We start from the raw sequence: 23766 nt of genomic DNA, 5'->3' as shown, positions 1-23766 counted from the left end.
GCACGATCGTGCTCTATGAGCTCGCATGAAAAATTGAAAAAACCTTTTTTATTTTTTTGTCCATTGTTTTCATGAGACGATCAGTTCCTCCTCGAGGCATAGCACGATCGTGCTCTACGAGCTCACATGAAAATAACTACCGACTCTACGAGTACTACATAGGACTACATAGGATTACGTCCTACTGCTAAAAACCCTTTGTACGAAGGTAATATTGTTCCACGAACAGCCATCCTATGAAAAATATACAGTCCACTGCTAAGTGGGAAAAAAATATTAATTGATTGTGTTTTTATTTTTCTCCCATTTCCCTTATTTTCATTTTGCTACGCAAACAATATTAATTTTATTTTTATTTTAATTGAAAATCCATACGTTACTGAAGATAACCATACTATTCTTGATTGTCTACCTATATTTAGTTTAGAATGATAATTAAATAATACACTATTTAAAATCGAAATTAATAAATTATAACGAAATTTAGCATTGTTTTATGCTATTTGAAATAAAAAATATACAAAATAATATTTTTACTGAAATACCATATGCCGACTACTAGCAACTGGCAAAAAGCTACTATTTTAGTAAAATTGAAATTCTGCCAATTTAATAAAAACAAATTCGATTTTTGTTCATTATTTCGAAAACTAAACAAAATTTGGAATCTGATCTACTTTATTTTTCTGCATTTGAAAGATTTTACACAAAATGTTGAAAGATTGAAAAATCGAAAATCCTAAAAGTGCCGACTACTGGTACACTTACCCTATAAATGAAACAATTATAACTAAATGTTAACAGAATTTTTTGTTTGCTTCGAATATGTCAGCTATCTTTTTGTACAATTTCGCTAAGAAAAGATGATTTATTCTAATAAAAATTAAATTTTTGTCTGTGAAGGTCCACAGCATGAACGGTACAATCCATATTCTTAAGAAAAGTTCAATAAAGACATCGAATCCGTTTAACAAAACAAAAATATAATATTTTAATAAATTAATTAATTAATTTATTTATTTTATTTATTTTTTTTTTTTTTTTTTTTGTAATTCTACGGAAGAACGAAAATGTGAAAGATGGAGATCTGAAAAACAAGTTAAATCGCTTATTACTCTTTCAAATCTAAGCAGAAAAGGGAGTCCTACAAACCTGACCAACATTTCGGCTGATGGCAACTACAATTCTCAATTTCTTCCAATGAGTAAATCTTCTAATCGTATTATAAGAAACTTTAATGATGAAATAGCAGAAGAATCACTAAAATAAAGTACAACAAAATAGCAGCTCCTCGCACAATTATGAATCATCCAGTAGTCATTCCTATCAATGTTACACCTTCACTCCCTGTCTATGGACACTAATCCTTTACCAAAGTATAAGAGCTGGAAAAAACAATGTCAATTTTTACAAAACATATGTCTCAGTTAAGGTTTAGACATATTAGACAATTTCAGAGAATACCACTTACCAGGTCCTGCAAAATACACAACAAATAAAATGATATCAAATGAAACAGCCAATCTCCAATTTCAATTCAAAAAATTTAAATTCAAAAAATCAAAACAAATGATATACTGTCATGTGAAAATATTACAACACATCATTCAAAGCCTCAAAAAGAACTATCTTGAATAATATTTGAATAAATTTAACATCGACATCTCCATATTGAGTGAGCATATATTTAATATAGACGAACCGCAAAATAATACAAGCATATGCAATTATAATATCGTGTCAAAGAAAAGACAACTGCGGAGAAGTTTTCACACTATTAAAAAGATTCAATTTCAAACCCCATTGGACATCATTATATGCCAACATACATTCGAATAGCATAACCATTTGCATCCATATACATCCCTCATTCAATTAGAGCTAGTGAATTAAAACATGAACTCGAAAAATTGCTATGCTTTCTGGAATCACGTACTAATGTACTAATCTGTTGTGACTTTAATGCAGGGCATTGACCATCGAGTCAATATTTCCAAATCCTTTTTCGACTCATCAAATTTTTATTCTCTCAATAATGAAAACTTCACCTTTAGAAAACGCTCAACTGACACAACCGGTTCTGTTTTTGATCCGCCATTTACGAATACAACGTTAACCACTTCCAGGAAAGTACAACTTTTTACATTTGGAGGAAGCCATCATTACCCCATAGTCATAAATATTGTTATCAGCAATATTACAAACCAAAGGAAATGTTGTTTAAATCTCTGAACAACACAAATATTAAGCCCCGCTTTGATGATATACATGCAACCTTCAAGGATGAAATAAACAAATCTACATTTATTTTTAAAAAAATAACCAATTTCCAAAACTTTGGTGGGACTCTGTCGTAGAAAAACCCACAGACTTCAGCTCGCAGCTCAAAAAACATACGATATGTTCAACAACAACATAAATGCTTGTAAACTTATTGAGGCTAACAAAGCTTTTAATAATGCTGTTAAATTTGCCAAAAGGAATTTCTTTAAAACCAAAATTCAGGATCTTAACAACGAACCACACTCTAAAGCACTTTTTAAATTCGTTCGCGCCCATTTATAAAACAAAATGGCCTTCTGAAAATGATAAACAGTTTTTTATCCATGTTAGAGATCAAGTTCCCAATAATGCAAGTCACGTGTACAAGTTCAAACACATCGCCAATTTTTTCAACAGAAAGAATTTGAAAATGTGGCGTTACCTATGAAATGGTTAACCATTTGTCTGACACGGCTAAACATAACTTACTAAGAACTATGAACAATGATTGGAAAGATTGCCATTTCTTTGAGGAATGGAGAAAAATCAAAATTGTCCCCATCCCAAAACAAGGCAGACATGGAAATAATCACAAACTACAGGCCAATCGCTTTGATAACAGTTTTCGCCAAAATTATAAACTTGATGGTTAAGGAAAGACTTCAGACTTTTTTAGATCAAAATAACATATTTCCCCACAACACATATGCATATAGGAAAAATCTATCCGCCTCTATGTGAATAAATGATTTGATACATACAATATATTATTATAAAGAGCAAGGTGATAAAGTCATCATTGTATCTTTAGATGTGAGTAAGACATATGACTGTTTTAACATTGAATTTATTGTCAAAATTTTGAACAAGCTCTGTTGTCCTAGCGATATAATTATGTGGATCACCAATTTCTTAAAAAAGGATCTTAATAATGGGAAATGAAAGTCTAGAGATTAATAATGGTCTACCTCAAGGAAGCTGCCTAAGCCCCACTTTGTTTAACACTTATACGCTGGGCTTACATGATATAAACAACCAATGCATAAAAACTTGTCAGTTTGCACCACACAAAGATTTTGACAGGCTAACAATATTCTTCAAAGCAAGATTAATGAATTCGTTAAAATATTAAAATCGCTTAATCTCTCTGTGAACGCCGATAAACCAGCTGTCATGTATGTGGCAAAAGGAGATAGAAAAATACAACAAATAATGTCGCAAAAATCATCAAAATACCGAATATAGAAGGTACTGTTATATGGGGGCTATACGAAGACGTGGACCTGCACAGACAGTTTTCTGTGACAAACTGTAGAACCCACTACGAACTTTAAATACCAAATTTGAAACAATTCCGGTGAATAATGCCTGTATCGTGATTTGTGGGCTGTATCGTGATTTCAACAGGCAGACAGACAGACGGACATCGTTAAATCGACTTAGAATTTTATGCTGATTATGAATAAATATATATTATATGGGGTCTACGACGAATATTTAAAGATGTTACAAACGGAATGACAAAGTTAATAAACCGTCCTTTCCAATGTGGAGGGTATAAAAATATCATTTTTGACCAATTTCACCAAAACTTGAGAAAAGTATTAAACAAGTAACAAGTAAAAAAACATTAAGTTCGGCCGGGCCAAACTTTTAATACGCTCCACCTTAGGGTAAGGAAACATTTGACAACAACCGTTAAAATGTCGAATATTGGGAGGTTTCGTTATATGGGGGCTATACCAAATCGTGGACCTACACATGCAATGTTTCGCCAACGGAGCTAGAACACATTGTGACCTACAAATACCAATTTTTAGACCAATCCGCGAAAATATGTGGCAAAAATGATCAAAATACCGAATATAGGGAGGTACTGTTATATGGGGGCTATACCAAAACGTGCACCTATAATTACAATGACTCGCCACACGAACTGGGACCCATTATGATCTACAACTACCAATTTTCAGAGAAAATCGTGAAAAAATGTGTCAAAAATCATCAAAATACCGAATATTGTGAGGTACCGTTATATGGGGACTAAACCAAAATGTGGACCTATACATACAATGTTTCGCCACACGAACTAGGACCCATTACGACCCACAAATACCAATTTTTAGACAAATCAGTGCAAAAATGTGGCAAAAACCATCATAATACCGAATATCGGGAGGTACCGTTATATGGGGACTATACCAAATCGTGGACTATACCAAATGTTTCGCTACCGGAGCTGGAACCCATTATGACCAACAAATACCAATTTTTAGACAAATCCGTGAAAAAATGTGGCAAAAGTAATAAAAATATCGAATATCGAGAGGTACCTTTATATGGGGCTATACCAAAACGTGGACCTATACATGCAATGTTTTGCCACACGTACAGGGACCCGTTATGACCTACAAATACCAATTTTCCGACAAATCCGTGAAAAAATGTGGCATAAATCATCATAATACCGAATATCGGGAGGTACCGTTATATGGGGATTATATCAAAACGTGGACCGATATATCTCATTTTCAATACCAACCATCCTAGACACAATACAAATTACTCTGCTAAATTTTGGCGCTCTACGTCAAATAATAATAATCAAATATCGTGATTTCAACAGACAGACAGACGGACATCGTTAAATCTTAGAATTGTATGCTGATTATGAATATATATACTTTATGGGGTCTACGACGAATAATTAAGGATGTTACAAACGGAATGACAAAGTTAATATACCCTCCTTTCCAAGGTGGAGGGTATAAAAAAGCTGTAAGTACGGCCTTGCCGAACTTTGAATACCCTCCACCATTTGGTACAAATTTAACAATTTTCAAAAAAATAAAATCCCTTAAAAATCTGTTAAAATCTGGAAAATACCTAATGTAGCCGTATATTAGAGTCTATACGACGATGTGGATCTGCACAGACAATTTTCTGTCATAGGCTGTAGCATCCGTTAAGAACTTCAAATGCAAAATGTGAAACAATTACGGTAAATAATGCCGCTAAAATCTTCAAAATACCGAATATTGGGAGGTACCGTTATATGGGTGCTATACGAAGACGTGGACCTACATGGCTCATTTTTTGTCTTAAGCCATAGCATCTATTATTAACTTTAAATATCAATTTTGAAACAATTCCAGTAAAAAATGTCGCTAGAATCATCAAAATACCGCATATCGGGAGGTACCGTTATATGGGGGCTATACGAAGACGTGGACTTACATGGCCCATTTTCAATACCAAAAGTCCTGCAGACATAGTACACATTTGAGTAAAATTTTATCAACCTACTTCATTTCGTTCGGAAACTAGAGTGATTTTCACAGACGGATAGACGGACGGACGTTGATAAATCGACATAGAATTTTATGCTCATCAAGAATATATATACTTTGTGGGGTCTAAAATGTATATTTCGAGGTGTTACAAACGGAATGACAAACTTAATATACCCTCCATACTATGGTGGAGGGTATAAAAATCATCCAAAAACTACTCAAAAGAAAAATGAGTCGGCAGTTGCTTGTATTTGTGCTTTTTGGCCAACTTGTCTAAATTAAGAATGTTTTTTAAATCAGCTATTTGACGTTTAAGATAGCGGTGGCATTTTTTAAAAAATGTTGCCTATCTAAGGGAAGAAGATCAATTCACAAATTCCAAACATTAGAATTTGTGAATTGATTTCGTTTTATATTAATTTTATTTTTATTTTAATTGAAAATCCATACGTTACTGAAGGTAACCATACTATTCTTGATTTTCTACCTATATTTAGTTTAGAATGATAATTAAATAAAACACTATTTAAAAACGAAATTAATAAACTAAAACGAAATTTTGCATTGTGTTATGCTATTCGAAATGAAAAATATACAAAATAATATTTTTTACTGAAGTACCATATGCCGACTACTAGCAAACAGACAGAGCCTTGGAAAATGGTGCCGACTACTGGCAAAAAGCTACTATTTTAGTAAATGAAATTCTGTCAATTTAATAAAAACAAATTCGATTTTTGTTCATTATTTCGAAAACTAAACAAAATTTGGAATCTGAACTACTTTATTTTTCTGCAATTGAAAGATTGCACTCAAAATGTTGAAAGTTTGAAAAATCGAAAATCCCTAAAGTTCCGACTACTGGTACACTTACCCTATAAATGAAACAATTATAACTAAATGTTAACAGAATTTTTTGTTTGCTTCGAATATGTCAGCTATCTTTTTGTACAATTTCGCTAAGAAAAGATGATTTATTCCAATAAAAATTAAATTTTTGTCTGTGAAGGTCCGCAGCATGAACGGTACAATCCATATTCTTAAGAAAAGTTCAATAAAGACATCGAATCCGTTTAACAAAACAAAATACAATATTTTAATAAATTAATTAATTTTTTTTTTTTGTAATGCTACGGAAGAACGAAAATGTGAAAGATTGAGATCTGAAAAACAAGTTAAATCACTTATGACTCTTTCAAATCGAAGCATAAAGGGAGTCCTACAAACCTGACCAGAATTCCACAATTATTACAACATTTCGGCTGATGGCAACTACAATTCTCAATTTCTTCCAATGAGTAAATCTTCTAATTGTATTATAAGAAACTTAAATGATGAAATTGCAGAAGAATGACTAAAATAAAGTACAGCAAAATAGCAGCTCCTCGTACCATTATCAATCATCCAGTAGCCAGTCCTATCAATGTCACACCTTCAATCCCTGTTTATGGACACTAATCCTTTACCAATGTATAAGAACTGGAAAAAACAATGCCAATTTTTACAAAACAAATGTCTCAGTTACTTACCTCGCTGAACTGCACGGAAAGTTTAGACATATTAGACAACTTCAGAAAATCCCTCTTACCAGGTCCTGCAAAAAACACAACAAATAACATGATATCAAATGAAATAGCAAATCTCCAACTTCAATTCAAAAAATTTAAATTAAAAAAATTAAAACAAATGATATACTGTCATGTGAAAATATTACAACACATCATTCAAAGCCTCAAAAAGAACTATCTTGAATTATATTTGAATAAGCTTTGTAACAATGCTGTAAAATTTGCCAAAACGAAGTTCTTTAAAACAAAAATTCAGGATCTTAACAACGAACCACACTCTAAAGCACTTTTTAAATTCGTTCGCTCACATTTATAAAACAAAATGGCCTTCTGAAAATGATAAACATTTTTTTATCCATCTTAGAGATCAAGTTCCCAATAATGCTCCAATTCAAGTCACGTGTACAAGTTCAAACACATCGCCAATTTTTTCAACAGAAAGAATTTGAAAATGTGGCGTTACCTATGAAATGGTTAACCATTTGTCTGACACGGTAAACATAACTTACTAAGAACTATGAACAATGATTGGAAAGATTGCCATTTCTTTGAGGAATGGAGACAAATCAAAATTGTCCCCATCCCAAAACAAGACAGACATGAAAATAATCACAAACTACAGGCCAATCGCTTTGAAACAGTTTTCGCCAAAATTATTAACTCGATGGTTAAGGAAAAACTTCAGACTTTTTTAGATCAAAATAACATATTTCCCCACAACACATATGCATATGGGAAAAATCTATCCGCCTCTATGTGAATAAATGATTTGATACATACAATATATTATTATAAAGAGCAAGGTGATAAAGTCATCATTGTATCTTTAGATGTGAGTAAGACATATGACTGTTTTAACATTGAATTTATTGTCAAAATTTTGAACAAGCTCTGTTGTCCTAGTGATATAATTATGTGGATCACCAATTTCTTAAAAAAGGATCTTAATAATGGGAAATGAAAGTCTAGAGATTAATAATGGTCTACCTCAAGGAAGCTGCCTAAGCCCCACTTTGTTTAGCATTTATACGCTGGGCTTACATGATATAAACAACCAATGCATAAAAACTTTTCAGTTTACACCACACAAAGATTTTGACAGGCTAACAATATTCTTCAAAGCAAGATTAATGAATTCTTTAAAATATTAAAATCGCTTCAGTGATTTTCGTCGCATTTTTGAGTTTTTCGACTTTTTACACATTTCTTTTAGATTTTTTTGTCGGTAAGTGGTATTTATAATACCCTGCCACGCACTGTGTGTATTTTACGATACATTGTAAACAATATAAAGTACACTGAAAGAAAAATTGAAAATTTTCGAGTTTCTGTATAACACTATGGGATAAAGTTAAATTCCAATTTGAAAAGTGCCTCGATTACCTACATGAAGATAAAAATTCTAATGAGGACGACATTTCAGCCGCCGACATCAAATACGATGTCGCCTACAAATGTTTTTTAAATGTTTTAGCGTCCATTAATAGAAAGTTTGGCGCACTACGGGCTCCGCCTGAGTCACCTACTGTAATTACACCAAAATCTCATGTAGGTAACGCTTCAATACCTCGTTCCGAGGATACAGCGACCGTATCAAATGCTCCGTCCATGTCTAATTATGATGTGTCGACAAAAGACTGGGATCCTATTCTAGTTTTCCTGTGTCTTCAGAGGTTACCTAAGAACTGCGTGGTGCTTTGAGAACAAAGCATAAAGAACAAATCTACTTTGTCTACGTGGAAAGATTTGGATCACTTTCTTACAGAAAGGATCCAAACTCTGACCTGCTTACGTGACATTAGGGGCATCGATTACGTCGAACTTCTAAACAATGATAAACGTTCCCTTTCTACGAATGGTGCAACGAATACATCAAATTCCGTCACGGCCCAAAGTGTCCCTCATTTCTTTAAGTTACCTCGTACATCCTCGCCTAAATCATGTGCGCTTTGTTCACGACAAAGGCATCATCTAAGAATTTGTCATAAATTCCTTAGACTTTCAGTTCCTGAAAGAATCCGCACAGTTAAGAAACACTTCTGTTGTCTTGATTGTTTGTCTCACGGACATGAATCTTCAAAATGCAGCAGCATTTACAACTGCACTATATGCAATAAACGGCATCACACGCTGTTACACATCGAGGCCACGCCTCAATCGTCTCCGACGACTTCAAATGTTAAAAGTCTAGATCAGGTAATTCTACCTACTACTTCTACCAATACTATAACAGGGTCTTCAAACCGACAGGTATTTCATTCCAACCATAGCAGAAAAATATTGTTAGGCACAGCTATGGTGCATATTGTGCACAACGGTACTACGTACCCAGCTAGAGCCTTAATAGATCCTGCTTCAGAAGCACCTTTTGTTTCTGAACGTATACAAAAAAGACACGCTTCAATCTCGGGGGTTAGTGGGTCCGTTTCACAAATTTCCCGTAAGCAATGTCCCGTTCGTATCAGTTCTCCATTGGATGCTACGCAGACAATGACAACTAATACTCTGGTTCTGCCGACAATTGCAGAAAATCTGCCATCATTTTCCATAAAACGTGACACCATTCCGCAATTGTCACGCAAATGAATTAATCCGCATAAACAATCGCTATACGGCCATCTGTACTTCATTTGCCCAGAGGCATCCCATATTGTTTATCTTGCATATTTTGAATGCCAAATCTTGAAGCAGATGCTACGCATCTATAATTATTTATATTGCTGGATCACCGATCCATAATTCACATAAATATAACCGAATGTGAGGAGCGAAATTTAATATTGAAAACGGCACTTTCGTCCGACGGCCATTTCAATTCCTTTCCCACTCCTACGGAGTTAGTTATAGTCGTCTACGCCTCCTCTCTACTTTTTCACTACAAATTTGGAAAAAATTTAGTTTAATGGCCGAGCTGCAGCCGCGAAGTATCGAACGACCTACGGTTTTGTGGTCATTCTGACCAACGTTCGTTCCTATTTACATTTTCGCTTTCTTTCTACTTTTCATATGAGTTGGAAAATTTAGAATGATGGTTGCGATGAAGGTGTGCGGATTACGTCCCATATACAATAAGGAACAACGATTTGATGGCTGCGCTGATCCCTGAAGCCCACGGCATACACAACTGATGAAGCAGAACCTCCCTCGGAGAAATTTGAATTAAAAATCCGTCTTCGATAGTCCCTGGAGTTCCTCCAGGAAAGATCAGTGGTTTCGCCACATTAGACTCGACGAGTTTAACCTTTAAAAGATCAGGACCTTCTCGAGGCATTGCACGATCTTGCTCTACGAGCGCATTCTTTCAGTTTTCATGTTACGATCGGTTCCTTTTCGGGCATTGCACGATCGTGCTCTATGAGCTCGCATGAAAAATTGAAAAAACCTTTTTTATTTTTTTGTCCATTGTTTTCATGAGACGATCAGTTCCTCCTCGAGGCATAGCACGATCGTGCTCTACGAGCTCACATGAAAATAACTACCGACTCTACGAGTACTACATAGGACTACATAGGATTACGTCCTACTGCTAAAAACCCTTTGTACGAAGGTAATATTGTTCCACGAACAGCCATCCTATGAAAAATATACAGTCCACTGCTAAGTGGGAAAAAAATATTAATTGATTGTGTTTTTATTTTTCTCCCATTTCCCTTATTTTCATTTTGCTACGCAAACAATATTAATTTTATTTTTATTTTAATTGAAAATCCATACGTTACTGAAGATAACCATACTATTCTTGATTGTCTACCTATATTTAGTTTAGAATGATAATTAAATAATACACTATTTAAAATCGAAATTAATAAATTATAACGAAATTTAGCATTGTTTTATGCTATTTGAAATAAAAAATATACAAAATAATATTTTTTACTGAAATACCATATGCCGACTACTAGCAACTGGCAAAAAGCTACTATTTTAGTAAAATTGAAATTCTGCCAATTTAATAAAAACAAATTCGATTTTTGTTCATTATTTCGAAAACTAAACAAAATTTGGAATCTGATCTACTTTATTTTTCTGCATTTGAAAGATTTTACACAAAATGTTGAAAGATTGAAAAATCGAAAATCCTAAAAGTGCCGACTACTGGTACACTTACCCTATAAATGAAACAATTATAACTAAATGTTAACAGAATTTTTTGTTTGCTTCGAATATGTCAGCTATCTTTTTGTACAATTTCGCTAAGAAAAGATGATTTATTCTAATAAAAATTAAATTTTTGTCTGTGAAGGTCCACAGCATGAACGGTACAATCCATATTCTTAAGAAAAGTTCAATAAAGACATCGAATCCGTTTAACAAAACAAAAATATAATATTTTAATAAATTAATTAATTAATTTATTTATTTTATTTATTTTTTTTTTTTTTTTTTTGTAATTCTACGGAAGAACGAAAATGTGAAAGATGGAGATCTGAAAAACAAGTTAAATCGCTTATTACTCTTTCAAATCTAAGCAGAAAAGGGAGTCCTACAAACCTGACCAACATTTCGGCTGATGGCAACTACAATTCTCAATTTCTTCCAATGAGTAAATCTTCTAATCGTATTATAAGAAACTTTATTGATGAAATAGCAGAAGAATCACTAAAATAAAGTACAACAAAATAGCAGCTCCTCGCACAATTATCAATCATCCAGTAGTCATTCCTATCAATGTTACACCTTCACTCCCTGTCTATGGACACTAATCCTTTACCAAAGTATAAGAGCTGGAAAAAACAATGTCAATTTTTACAAAACATATGTCTCAGTTAAGGTTTAGACATATTAGACAACTTCAGAGAATACCACCAACAAATAAAATGATATCAAATGAAACAGCCAATCTCCAATTTCAATTCAAAAAATTTAAATTCAAAAAATCAAAACAAATGATATACTGTCATGTGAAAATATTACAACACATCATTCAAAGCCTCAAAAAGAACTATCTTGAATAATATTTGAATAAATTTAACATCGACATCTCCATATTGAGTGAGCATATATTTAATATAGACGAACCGCAAAATAATACAAGCATATGCAATTATAATATCGTGTCAAAGAAAAGACAACTGCGGAGAAGTTTTCACACTATTAAAAGGATTCAATTTCAAACCCCATTGGACATCATTATATGCCAACATACATTCGAATAGCATAACCATTTGCATCCGTATACTTCCCTCATTCAATTAGAGCTAGTGAATTAAAACATGAACTCGAAAAATTGCTATGCTTTCTGGAATCACGTACTGATGTACTAATCTGTTGTGACTTTAATGCAGGGCATTGACCATCGAGTCAATATTTCCAAATCCTTTTTCGACTCATCAAATTTTTATTCTCTCAATAATGAAAACTTCACCTTTAGAAAACGCTCAACTGACACAACCGGTTCTGTTCTTGATCCGCCATTTACGAATACAACGTTAACCACTTCCAGGAAAGTACAACTTTTTACATTTGGAGGAAGCCATCATTACCCCATAGTCATAAATATTGTTATCAGCAATATTACAAACCAAAGGAAATGTTGTTTAAATCTGTGAACAACACAAATATTAAGCCCCGCTTTGATGATATACATGCACCTTCAAGGATGAAATAAACAAATCTACATTTATTTTTAAAAAATAACCGATTTCCAAAACTTTGGTGGGACTCTGTCGTAGAAAAACCCACAGACTTCAGCTCGCAGCTCAAAAAACATACGATATGTTCAACAACAACATAAATGCTTGTAAACTTATTGAGGCTAACAAAGCTTTTAATAATGCTGTTAAATTTGCCAAAAGGAATTTCTTTAAAACCAAAATTCAGGATCTTAACAACGAACCACACTCTAAAGCACTTTTTAAATTCGTTCGCGCCCATTTTTAAAACAAAATGGCCTTCTGAAAATGATAAACAGTTTTTTATCCATCTTAGAGATCAAGTTCCCAATAATGCAAGTCACGTGTACAAGTTCAAACACATCGCCAAGTTTTTCAACAGAAAGAATTTGAAAATGTGGCGTTACCTATGAAATGGTTAACCATTTGTCTGACACGGTAAACATAACTTACTAAGAACTATGAACAATGATTGGAAAGATTGCCATTTTTTGAGGAATGGAGACAAATCAAAATTGTCCCCATCCCAAAACAAGACAGACATGAAAATAATCACAAACTACAGGCCAATCGCTTTGATAACAGTTTTCGCCAAAATTATTAACTTGATGGTTAAGGAAAAACTTCAGACTTTTTTAGATCAAAATAACATATTTCCCCACAACACATATGCATATGGGAAAAATCTATCCGCCTCTATGTGAATAAATGATTTGATACATACAATATATTATTATAAAGAGCAAGGTGATAAAGTCATCATTGTATCTTTAGATGTGAGTAAGACATATGACTGTTTTAACATTGAATTTATTGTCAAAATTTTGAACAAGCTCTGTTATCCTAGTGATATAATTATGTGGATCACCAATTTCTTAAAAAAGGATCTTAATAATGGGAAATGAAAGTCTAGAGATTAATAATGGTCTACCTCAAGGAAGCTGCCTAAGCCCCACTTTGTTTAGCATTTATACGCTGGGCTTACATGATATAAACAACCAATGCATAAAAACTTGTCAGTTTGCACCACACAAAGATTTTGACAGGCTAACAATATTCTTCAAAGCAAGATTAATGAATTCGTTAAAATATTAAAATCGCTTAATCTCTCTGTGAACGCCGATAAACCAGCTGTCATGTATGTGGCAAAAGGAGATAGAAAAATACCACAAATAATGTCGCAAAAATCATCAAAATACCGAATATAGAAGGTACTGTTATATGGGGCTATACGAAGACGTGGACCTGCACAGACAGTTTTCTGTCACAAACTGTAGAACCCACTACGAACTTTAAATACCAAATTTGAAACAATTCCGGTGAATAATGCCTGTATCGTAATTTGTGGGCTGTATCGTGATTTCAACAGGCAGACAGACAGACGGACATCGTTAAATCGACTTAGAATTTTATGCTGATTATGAATAAATATATATTATATGGGGTCTACGACGAATATTTAAGGATGTTACAAACGGAATGACAAAGTTAATAAACCGTCCTTTCCAATGTGGAGGGTATAAAAATATCATTTTTGACCAATTTCACCAAAACTTGAGAAAAGTATTAAACAAGTAACAAGTAAAAAAACATTAAGTTCGGCCGGGCCAAACTTTTAATACGCTCCAACTTAGGGTAAGGAAACATTTGACAACAACCGTTAAAATGTCGAATATTGGGAGGTTTCGTTATATGGGGGCTATACCAAATCGTGGACCTACACATGCAATGTTTCGCCAACGGAGCTAGAACCCATTATGACCTACAAATACCAATTTTTAGACCAATCCGCGAAAATATGTGGCAAAAATTATCAAAATACCGAATATAGGGAGGTACCGTTATATGGGGGCTATACCAAAACGTGCACCTTTAATTACAATGACTCGCCACACGAACTGGGACCCATTATGATCTACAACTACCAATTTTCAGAGAAATTCGTGAAAAAATGTGTCAAAAATCATCAAAATACCGAATATTGTGAGGTACCGTTATATGGGGACTAAACCAAAATGGGGACCTATACATACAATGTTTCGCCACACGAACTAGGACCCATTACGACCCACAAATACCAATTTTTAGACAAATCAGTGCAAAAATGTGGCAAAAACCATCATAATACCGAATATCGGGAGGTACCGTTATATGGGGACTATACCAAATCGTGGACTATACCAAATGTTTCGCTACCGGAGCTGGAACCCATTATGACCAACAAATACCAATTTTTAGACAAATCCGTGAAAAAATGTGGCAAAAGTAATAAAAATATCGAATATCGAGAGGTACCTTTATATGGGGGCTATACCAAAACGTGGACCTATACATGCAATGTTTTGCCACACGTACAGGGACCCGTTATGACCTACAAATACCAATTTTCCGACAAATCCGTGAAAAAATGTGGCATAAATCATCAAAATACCGAATATCGGGAGGTACCGTTATATGGGGATTATATCAGAACGTGGACCGATATATCTCATTTTCAATACCAACCATCCTAGACACAATACAAATTGCTCTGCTAAATTTTGGCGCTCTACGTCAAATAATGTGGGCTGTATCGTGATTTCAACAGACAGACAGACAGACGGACGGACAGACAGACAGACGGACATCGTTAATTCTTAGAATTGTATGCTGATTATGAATATATATACTTTATGGGGTCTACGACGAATAATTAAGGATGTTACAAACGGAATGACAAAGTTAATATACCCTCCTTTCCAAGGTGGAGGGTATAAAAAAGCTGTAAGTACGGCCTTGCCGAACTTTGAATACCCTCCACCATTTGGTACAAATTTAACAATTTTCAAAAAAAATAAAATCCCTTAAAAATCTGTTAAAATCTTGAAAATACCTAATGTAGCCGTATATTAGAGTCTATACGACGATGTGAACCTGCACAGACAATTTTCTGTCATAGGCTGTAGCAACCGTTAAGAACTTCAAATGCAAAATGTGAAACAATTACGGTAAATAATGTCGCTAAAATGATCAAAATACCGAATATCGGGGGGTAGCGTTACATGGGGGCTATACGAAGACGTGGAACTACATGGCCCATTTTCTGTTTTATGCTGTAGTATCTATTAAAAACGTCAAATACGAAATTTGAAACAATTCCGGTAAATAATGTGGCTGAAATCATCAAAATACCGAATATCGGGAGGTACCGTTATATGGGTGCTATACGAAGACGTGGACCTACATAGCCCATTTTCTGTCTTAAGCCATAGCATCTATTATGAACTTTAAATATCAATTTTGAAACAATTCCAGTAAAAAATGTCGTTAGAATCATCAAAATACCGCATATCGGGAGGTACCGTTATATGGGGGCTATACGAAGACGTGGACTTACATGGCCCATTTTCAATACCAAGTCCTGCAGACATAGTACACATTTGAGTAAAATTTTATCAACCTACTTCATTTCGTTCGGAAACTAGAGTGATTTCCACAGACGGATAGACGGACGGACATTGATAAATCGACATAGAATTTTATGCTGATCAAGAATATATATACTTTGTGGGGTCTAAAATGTATATTTCGAGGTGTTGCAAACGGAATGACAAACTTAATATACCCTCCATACTATGGTGGAGGGTATAAAAATCATCCAAAATTACTCAAAAGAAAAATGAGTCGGCAGTTGCTTGTATTTGTGCTTTTCGACCAACTTGTCTAAATTAAGAAGGTTTTTTAAATCAGCTATTTGACGTTTAAGATAGCGGTGGCATTTTTTAAAAAATGTTGCCTATCTAAAGGAAGAAGATCAATTCACAAATTCCAAATATTAGAATTTGTGAATTGATTTAGTTTTATATTAATTTTATTTTTATTTTAATTGAAAATCCATACGTTACTGAAGGTAACCATACTATTCTTGATTTTCTACCTATATTTAGTTTAGATTGATAATTAAATAAAACACTATTTAAAAACGAAATTAATAAACTAAAACGAAATTTTGCATTGTGTTATGCTATTCGAAATGAAAAATATACAAAATAATATTTTTTACTGAAGTACCATATGCCGACTACTAGCAAACAGACAGAGCCTTGGAAAATGGTGCCGACTACTGGCAAAAAGCTACTATTTTAGTAAATGAAATTCTGTCAATTTAATAAAAACAAATTCGATTTTTGTTCATTATTTCGAAAACTAAACAAAATTTGGAATCTGAACTACTTTATTTTTCTGCAATTGAAAGATTGCACTCAAAATGTTGAAAGTTTGAAAAATCGAAAATCCCTAAAGTGCCGACTATTGGTACACTTACCCTATAAATGAAACAATTATAACTAAATGTTAACAGAATTTTTTGTTTGCTTCGAATATGTCAGCTATCTTTTTGTACAATTTCGCTAAGAAAAGATGATTTATTCCAATAAAAATTAAATTTTTGTCTGTGAAGGTCCGCAGCATGAACGGTACAATCCATATTCTTAAGAAAAGTTCAATAAAGACATCGAATCCGTTTAACAAAACAAAATACAATATTTTAATAAATTAATTAATTTTTTTTTTTTTTGTAATGCTACGGAAGAACGAAAATGTGAAAGATGGAGATCTGAAAAACAAGTTAAATCGCTTATGACTCTTCCAAATCGAAGCATAAAGGGAGTCCTACAAACCTGACCAGAATTCCACAATTATTACAACATTTCGGCTGATGGCAACTACAATTCTCAATTTCTTCCAATGAGTAAATCTTCTAATCGTATTATAAGAAACTTTAATGATGAAATAGCAGAAGAATGACTAAAATAAAGTACAGCAAAATAGCAGCTCCTCGTACCATTATCAATCATCCAGTAGCCAGTCCTATCAATGTCACACCTTCAATCCCTGTTTATGGACACTAATCCTTTACCAATGTATAAGAACTGGAAAAAACAATGTCAATTTTTACAAAACAAATGTCTCAGTTACTTACCTCGCTGAACTGCACGGAAAGTTTAGACATATTAGACAACTTCAGAAAATCCCTCTTACCAGGCCCTGCAAAAAACACAACAAATAACATGATATCAAATGAAATAGCAAATCTCCAACTTCAATTCAAAAAATTTAAATTAAAAAAATTAAAACAAATGATATACTGTCATGTGAAAATATTACAACACATCATTCAAAGCCTCAAAAAGAACTATCTTGAATTATATTTGAATAAGCTTTGTAACAATGCTGTAAAATTTGCCAAAAGGAAGTTCTTTAAAACAAAAATTCAGGATCTTAACAACGAACCACACTCTAAAGCACTTTTTAAATTCGTTCGCGCACATTTATAAAACAAAATGGCCTTCTGAAAATGATAAACAGTTTTTTATCCATCTTAGAGATCAAGTTCCCAATAATGCTCCAATTCAAGTCACGTGTACAAGTTCAAACACATCGCCAATTTTTTCAACAGAAAGAATTTGAAAATGTGGCGTTACCTATGAAATGGTTAACCATTTGTCTGACACGGTAAACATAACTTACTAAGAACTATGAACAATGATTGGAAAGATTGCCATTTCTTTGAGGAATGGAGACAAATCAAAATTGTCCCCATCCCAAAACAAGACAGACATGAAAATAATCACAAACTACAGGCCAATCGCTTTGATAACAGTTTTTGCCAAAATTATTAACTTGATGGTTAAGGAAAAACTTCAGACTTTTTTAGATCAAAATAACATATTTCCCCACAACACATATGCATCTGGGAAAAATCTATCCGCCTCTATGTGAATAAATGATTTGATACATACAATATATTATTATAAGAGCAAGGTGATAAAGTCATCATTGTATCTTTAGATGTGAGTAAGACATGCGATTGTTTTAACATTGAATTTATTGTCAAAATTTTGAACAAGCTCTGTTGTCCTAGTGATATAATTATGTGGATCACCAATTTCTTAAAAAAATTTTGAACAAGCTCTGTTGTCCTAGTGATATAATTATGTGGATCAGCAATTTCTTAAAAAAGGATCTTAATTATGGGAAATGAAAGTCTAAAGATTAATAATGGACTACCTCAAGGAAGCTGCCTAAGCCCCACTTTGTCTAACATTTATATGCAGGGCTTACATGATATAAACAACCAATGCATTAACAATATTCTTCAAAGCTAGATTAACGAACTCGTTAAAATATTAAAATCGCTTAATCTCTCTGTGAACGCCGATAAACCAGCTGTCATGTATGTGGCAAAAGGAGATAGAAAAATACCACAAATCAAAATAGAAGGAGTATCAATTAACTCAGTTGATACAACTAAATTTCTTAAAAGGCACATACAAAATAGTTAGCAAAGAAACGTTTTGAACGAATTGGAAAATGTTCAAAAAATAAAATCCATAAACAATTCTGTTAAGATTTTAAAAATACCGAATATAGCCGTTATAATGGTGTCTATACGACGTGGACCTACATAGGCTTTGTTTGTCATAAGCCATTACCATATTCAAATTCGAAACTTGAAATAAACGGTGAATAATGTAGCTAAAACCATCAAGATATCGTATATAGGGAGATACCTTATATCGGAGCTGTGCGAAGACCTGGTCCAGCATAGACAACTTTCTGTCACAGGCTGTAGCATCCATTACGAACTTCAAATACGACATCTCAAACAATTTCGGTGGTTTTTGTACCTAAACTCGTCAAAATACCGCATATAGGGGGGTACTGATATATGGGGCCTATACGAAGACCTGGACCTGCATAGACAATTTTCTGTCACAGACTGTAATTCCTATTACGAACTTCAAATATTAAATTTTAAACAATTCCGGTGAATAATGTCGCTAAAATCATCAAAATACCGAATATAGTGAGGCTATACGAAGACAGGGACCGCTAAATCGGTCGCAATACTTTGCTGCCAAAGAGTTATTCAAATTCAAAATGTTTCACTGGAACACATATGAAAAATCACGTATTACCCATCTAAGAAAACAAGTCTTGGCATGATATACAATAAGTTCAAGCAAAATAAGTTCAAGCTCATTTTTGACAACACCAAAATAAGTCCTTCTAAGTGCTTCTAAGTGCTATGAACATTTTTAATGCTGGAAAAAACACGAAATCAACAGAATATTTTTATAGTATTTACCTCGAAAAATTAACGAGTTCAAATCTAATAGCACGTCAATAGGGGCGACCGATGCTTCGGTTATTGGAAATGCAACAGGTTGTGGAGTTTGCAATATCATCGATTCAAAACCTTTGTTTGCGCCAATGCGGGGAAAGGGGGAATATGCAAAGCAAACCAATACAAAATAGAATAAATAAAAAAAATGATAGTGGTTAGTTTTATAATATAAAAAATAAGGCAAAAGCCAAGGTTTATTGATAAAAAAATATAAAGGTTTTGGTAAAAAATATTACCTTTTTGGGCAGAGAGCCTTCGTTCGTATCGGGGCGATAGAAGAAGAGAGTGATTAACAACAAAACAACGATCCCAACATGAAGTGAGGCGGCGTTGGCGCCATTCGCCACTCGTTGAAATTTGTTGACATTGACAGATTTCAACGATGTTAATCATTTACAAGTAGTTAGGCAACATATTGAGATGTTTTAACCAAAATACAATACATAATTACATTTTTCAACTTTTTTTCCAATTCAATTCCCTTTTTTTCTTTATTTTAAATTCAATTCGTTTTCTTTAAAAAACATTTTGTAACACTATATGTTACATATGCCCGACAATACCCTCCTAAATATGGTGTAGTGGGCTATCGGTAACCCTGGTGTCCCATGCACCCGATGTGTTACGACCCTGGAATAGACTTCCGGCCCAAGTACAAGGGCCACCCGACCAGGCCTATTAAAATCGGGCTCTGCCAAAGGAAGACCAAGAAAGGAGTCTTTTATGCGCTCTGGGATTGCCGCTGTAGGCGTACGCGCATGGTCTAGATGGGTCACCACAGCCACAATTGACAAGGACTGACTCCGGTCGTATATGGAGGTGAGATTAAGCCTACATATATGGCTACCATCGATTCTAGAAGTAGGGATACGAATACTATGCACCAGAGAGGAGCATATCTGACTCTGCCTACTACATTGGTCCAATACCGCAATCACGATAGAGGGACGGCCAAAAGCATCAACTTTGGCTAACAAAGTCGGGGAAAGGCAGATACCAGACTGGAGGGACATCAAGCTGACCAGTCCTACATGCGAGGGGGAAGCATTTTCAGTCGGACGATAGTATGGACTATGACGCGAACGGTGCCTATAATCCGTATGCGGATGACGCCGACTATTACTTATGGGTGTAACCACGGTCTTCAAATCAACGTGAAGAAGATTGTGGCGATCTTCGTTGCATACGGCACACTTTCTTTTACTTTGACAGTCCCTGACTTGGTGGGATTTCGCTAAACACCGTATGCAATCATTAAATTCAACAACAATTCTACGTCGCATGTCAACATTTTTGACTCGGAAGTCGCTACATCTATCAAGCGGGTGCAAGCGATCACAAAGGCGATATTTGTGTGAGGCCGCAGATGAATCCCGAGAGGATTCGGACAATGTGGTCTCAGTGGGGGGACAATCCGGGGTGGCATTACCGTCATCCACGTTCAAGAGATCGTCTTCGGCCCAACTTGGTGGTGGACCGTCTTACAACGCCGTTCTCGGTTCGGACGTCCGCGACTTGAACGTTACCGGATGAACATTTACGACACGGCCTAATTTCCACGACGTTGGCGGAAGCTGGTCATGACGAACAACAACTAGATTGTCTATGGATATCTCGCGCTCTGGAAACTTCCATTGTGTAAATGTTTCAAATATTCCTCTTTCCACCTCAAACTAAACTGGTGGGCGAGGGCCTGAACTTTCTTAGACCGATTAACGAAGTTTAATGGTTGCTCTGTGATGAGAGGTTCAGGCGTTGCTAACAAAGGGGGTCCAAATAAGGGAATGTCTTGGCGTCGACGCGACTATTTCGTCAGAACTGTGCGACATCGAAAAAAAAAACTTTTCCAATCAGCCTCAGTAGCTGTTAAAAGTTAATCTTCTCCGCTGCAACAATCATTGGGGGATGAAACATTTTCGCAAAAGCCGAAAGAACTTCCCTCTTAGTTTAACTGGGGTTATTAACCGTAGAGTTAACTGCAAAGTAGACAAAAAATCTAAAATCAAATTTCACCTAACGCCCACAGGTTTGTGACTACTAGCTCCAACATACGATAATAATTGAGCGTCAACCAAAAGCTCAGGGGGGATCGATCCACAAATGCTCTATTATTGGTGGTCCTGTGCTGCTGGTATAGGACCCGTGACAAGCCAGCCGAACACTGAATTTTGAGCCAGCTAAGCTCCAGACAAAAACGAACGAAAACCATCTAAAACAATATTGGGGTAAAGATCGGCTCCTAACTCCAAGCGAATGTCGGGGATTCGGGTTCTCAAGTCAGAATTGGCCCCAAATGACGGAAGATTTTCTGAAATAGTAGGCAACACTAAAACACTTGTTTCTAATGCCAAAGAATTATCGAGTGGACTTTACTTGCAGAAGCCGAGAGGGAACGATTAACTCCTGACACAACAGCATTAGCAGGATATACGGGAAGCTTGAAACGATTTTGGAGTCGCTCTGAAATAAAAGAGGACTCTGACGCAGGATCTATTAGCGCCCTAGCAGGATACAAACACCTTGGTGAACGATATTCACAACCGCCGTACCTAAAAGTACAGATTTGTTCTGTGCGGTGTGGAACACCTGGCGGGGTGATGTTGCATTATTTCCCAAACTAGATGGACTGGAACTCGAATTTTGAGGGACATCAGATGTCGAATTACCCAATGTAATATCTTCCCGATGTAACAATGTATGATGTGCCTTATTGCACTTCGAACACCGATGTTTACTATCACAATTCTTTACTTCGTGACCATAACGAAGACAATTTATACAAAGGTGATGACGTTTCATAACTTTATACCTATCAGCGAATTTTAAGCTCTTAAAACGAGGACAGTCATACAATTTATGACGTTGATTTCGACAAATGACGCAATTTGAATTTTTGTCTATTACAAAACCGTTTAGATTGATCGGTGCCACGCTTGTCATGAATACACATGAGCGTACGAATTTGCTCGGTGAGGAAGGCATCCAAGTCTTTCCAAGATGAAAGAGAGGATTTATCATTCACACTCTGTTCCCAAAGAGTCTGAGTTATTTTTGGCAGTAGTTGGAGACACAAAAAAACAATAAGTGGATCCCAATTTTCAGTTCAGACTTCATAAATTGCCATCGAAATTAAAAAAAAAACATTTATACCGCGTTGGATCGTCTTTAATCCAGAATTAGTCTCACTATAGAGAACGGGAATATCGAATAAAACCTTCAACTGGTTATAAACAAGAAATCGAGGATTGTCATAAGTTTCGATCAAAGCCTTCCAAGCAGGCGCAAAACTACGATTAGTTAGTAGAAACTTTGACACTATCTCGCGAGCTTCCGCTATCGTCTTCCAGACCAAATGACAAAGTCTTTCAATGTCGCTTAGACGAGCATTATTAATGTACACAGCGGTAAACAAATCCCTAAAGGCTGGCCATGAGGGGAAATCGCCTTCAAAAACATCTATATCACAAGGCGGCAGTGCCAGATTATGTACAACATCTGAATTTGAAACAAAATCTAAAGTTCGAAAACTCGCACTACTATTCCCCACAATAGAGGTAAGCGAAGTCTGAATTCGGGAAGGATTTTCGAGCGATGCCTGATTCGAAACATTCAATTGGTTTCGCGTATCAAACGACATTTTCGGCTGAATTGGATTAGTGGATATTTCTAGGGTTTCACCCGAGGTTTCTAACAAAGACGCTACAGAACCACTAACGCTTGAATTAATAGAAGAAGAACGATTTCTTTTAAATTGATCTAACTTCCTATTAATTGCAGCCTGGGATCGCAAATAGAGTTGGAAAGATGCATTATATTTTTGATCGACATCATCTATTACTTCTTTTGACGTCTCTACAGACGTC

The 23766-nt window shown here is 34.9% G+C and overlaps 1 protein-coding gene and 2 long non-coding RNA genes across 5 annotated transcripts; 1 reads left to right on the top strand and 2 right to left on the bottom strand.

The window, feature by feature from the left end:
• Nucleotides 1-1054: 1054 nt before the first annotated feature.
• On the bottom strand, nucleotides 1055-7762 carry LOC131802716 (uncharacterized). Of its 2 annotated transcripts, none has more exons than XR_009342343.1 (4): nucleotides 7633-7762; nucleotides 7085-7149; nucleotides 6783-7034; nucleotides 1055-1087 (listed from the first exon to the last, which is right to left on the bottom strand). It is a non-coding gene; the product is annotated as an uncharacterized LOC131802716 (long non-coding RNA). The 2 variants fall into 2 exon arrangements; XR_009342342.1 differs by lacking the exon at nucleotides 1055-1087 and adding an exon at nucleotides 6552-6718 and having other exon boundaries at nucleotides 7633-7761.
• Nucleotides 7763-11496: 3734 nt separating this feature from the next.
• On the top strand, nucleotides 11497-15619 carry LOC131802718 (uncharacterized). The gene is made up of 2 exons (XR_009342347.1): nucleotides 11497-13511; nucleotides 13583-15619. It is a non-coding gene; the product is annotated as an uncharacterized LOC131802718 (long non-coding RNA).
• Nucleotides 15620-16677: 1058 nt separating this feature from the next.
• Nucleotides 16678-22670, bottom strand: LOC131802715 (uncharacterized). Of its 2 annotated transcripts, XR_009342341.1 has the most exons (5): nucleotides 18244-18523; nucleotides 17696-17760; nucleotides 17558-17645; nucleotides 17394-17492; nucleotides 16678-17329 (listed from the first exon to the last, which is right to left on the bottom strand). XR_009342341.1 is itself a non-coding variant. In XM_059123138.1 (4 exons), the coding sequence occupies exons 1-4, from the start codon at nucleotides 20294-20296 to the stop codon at nucleotides 17601-17603; spliced, it is 378 nt and encodes a 125-aa protein (XP_058979121.1). In that variant the 5' UTR covers nucleotides 20297-22670; the 3' UTR covers nucleotides 17478-17600. The 2 variants fall into 2 exon arrangements, 1 of the variants encoding a protein (XP_058979121.1); XM_059123138.1 differs by lacking the exons at nucleotides 16678-17329; nucleotides 18244-18523 and adding exons at nucleotides 19865-19975; nucleotides 20140-22670 and having other exon boundaries at nucleotides 17478-17645.
• Between the last annotated feature and the right edge of the window lie 1096 nt (nucleotides 22671-23766).

Source organism: Musca domestica, unplaced genomic scaffold (genome assembly GCF_030504385.1).
Source record: "Musca domestica strain aabys unplaced genomic scaffold, Musca_domestica.polishedcontigs.V.1.1 230, whole genome shotgun sequence".
In the NCBI taxonomy this organism is placed as follows: Eukaryota; Metazoa; Arthropoda; class Insecta; order Diptera; family Muscidae; genus Musca; species Musca domestica.
Note: the sequence above shows the minus strand (reverse complement) of the source record. Positions and strands in the feature narration are given on the sequence as shown.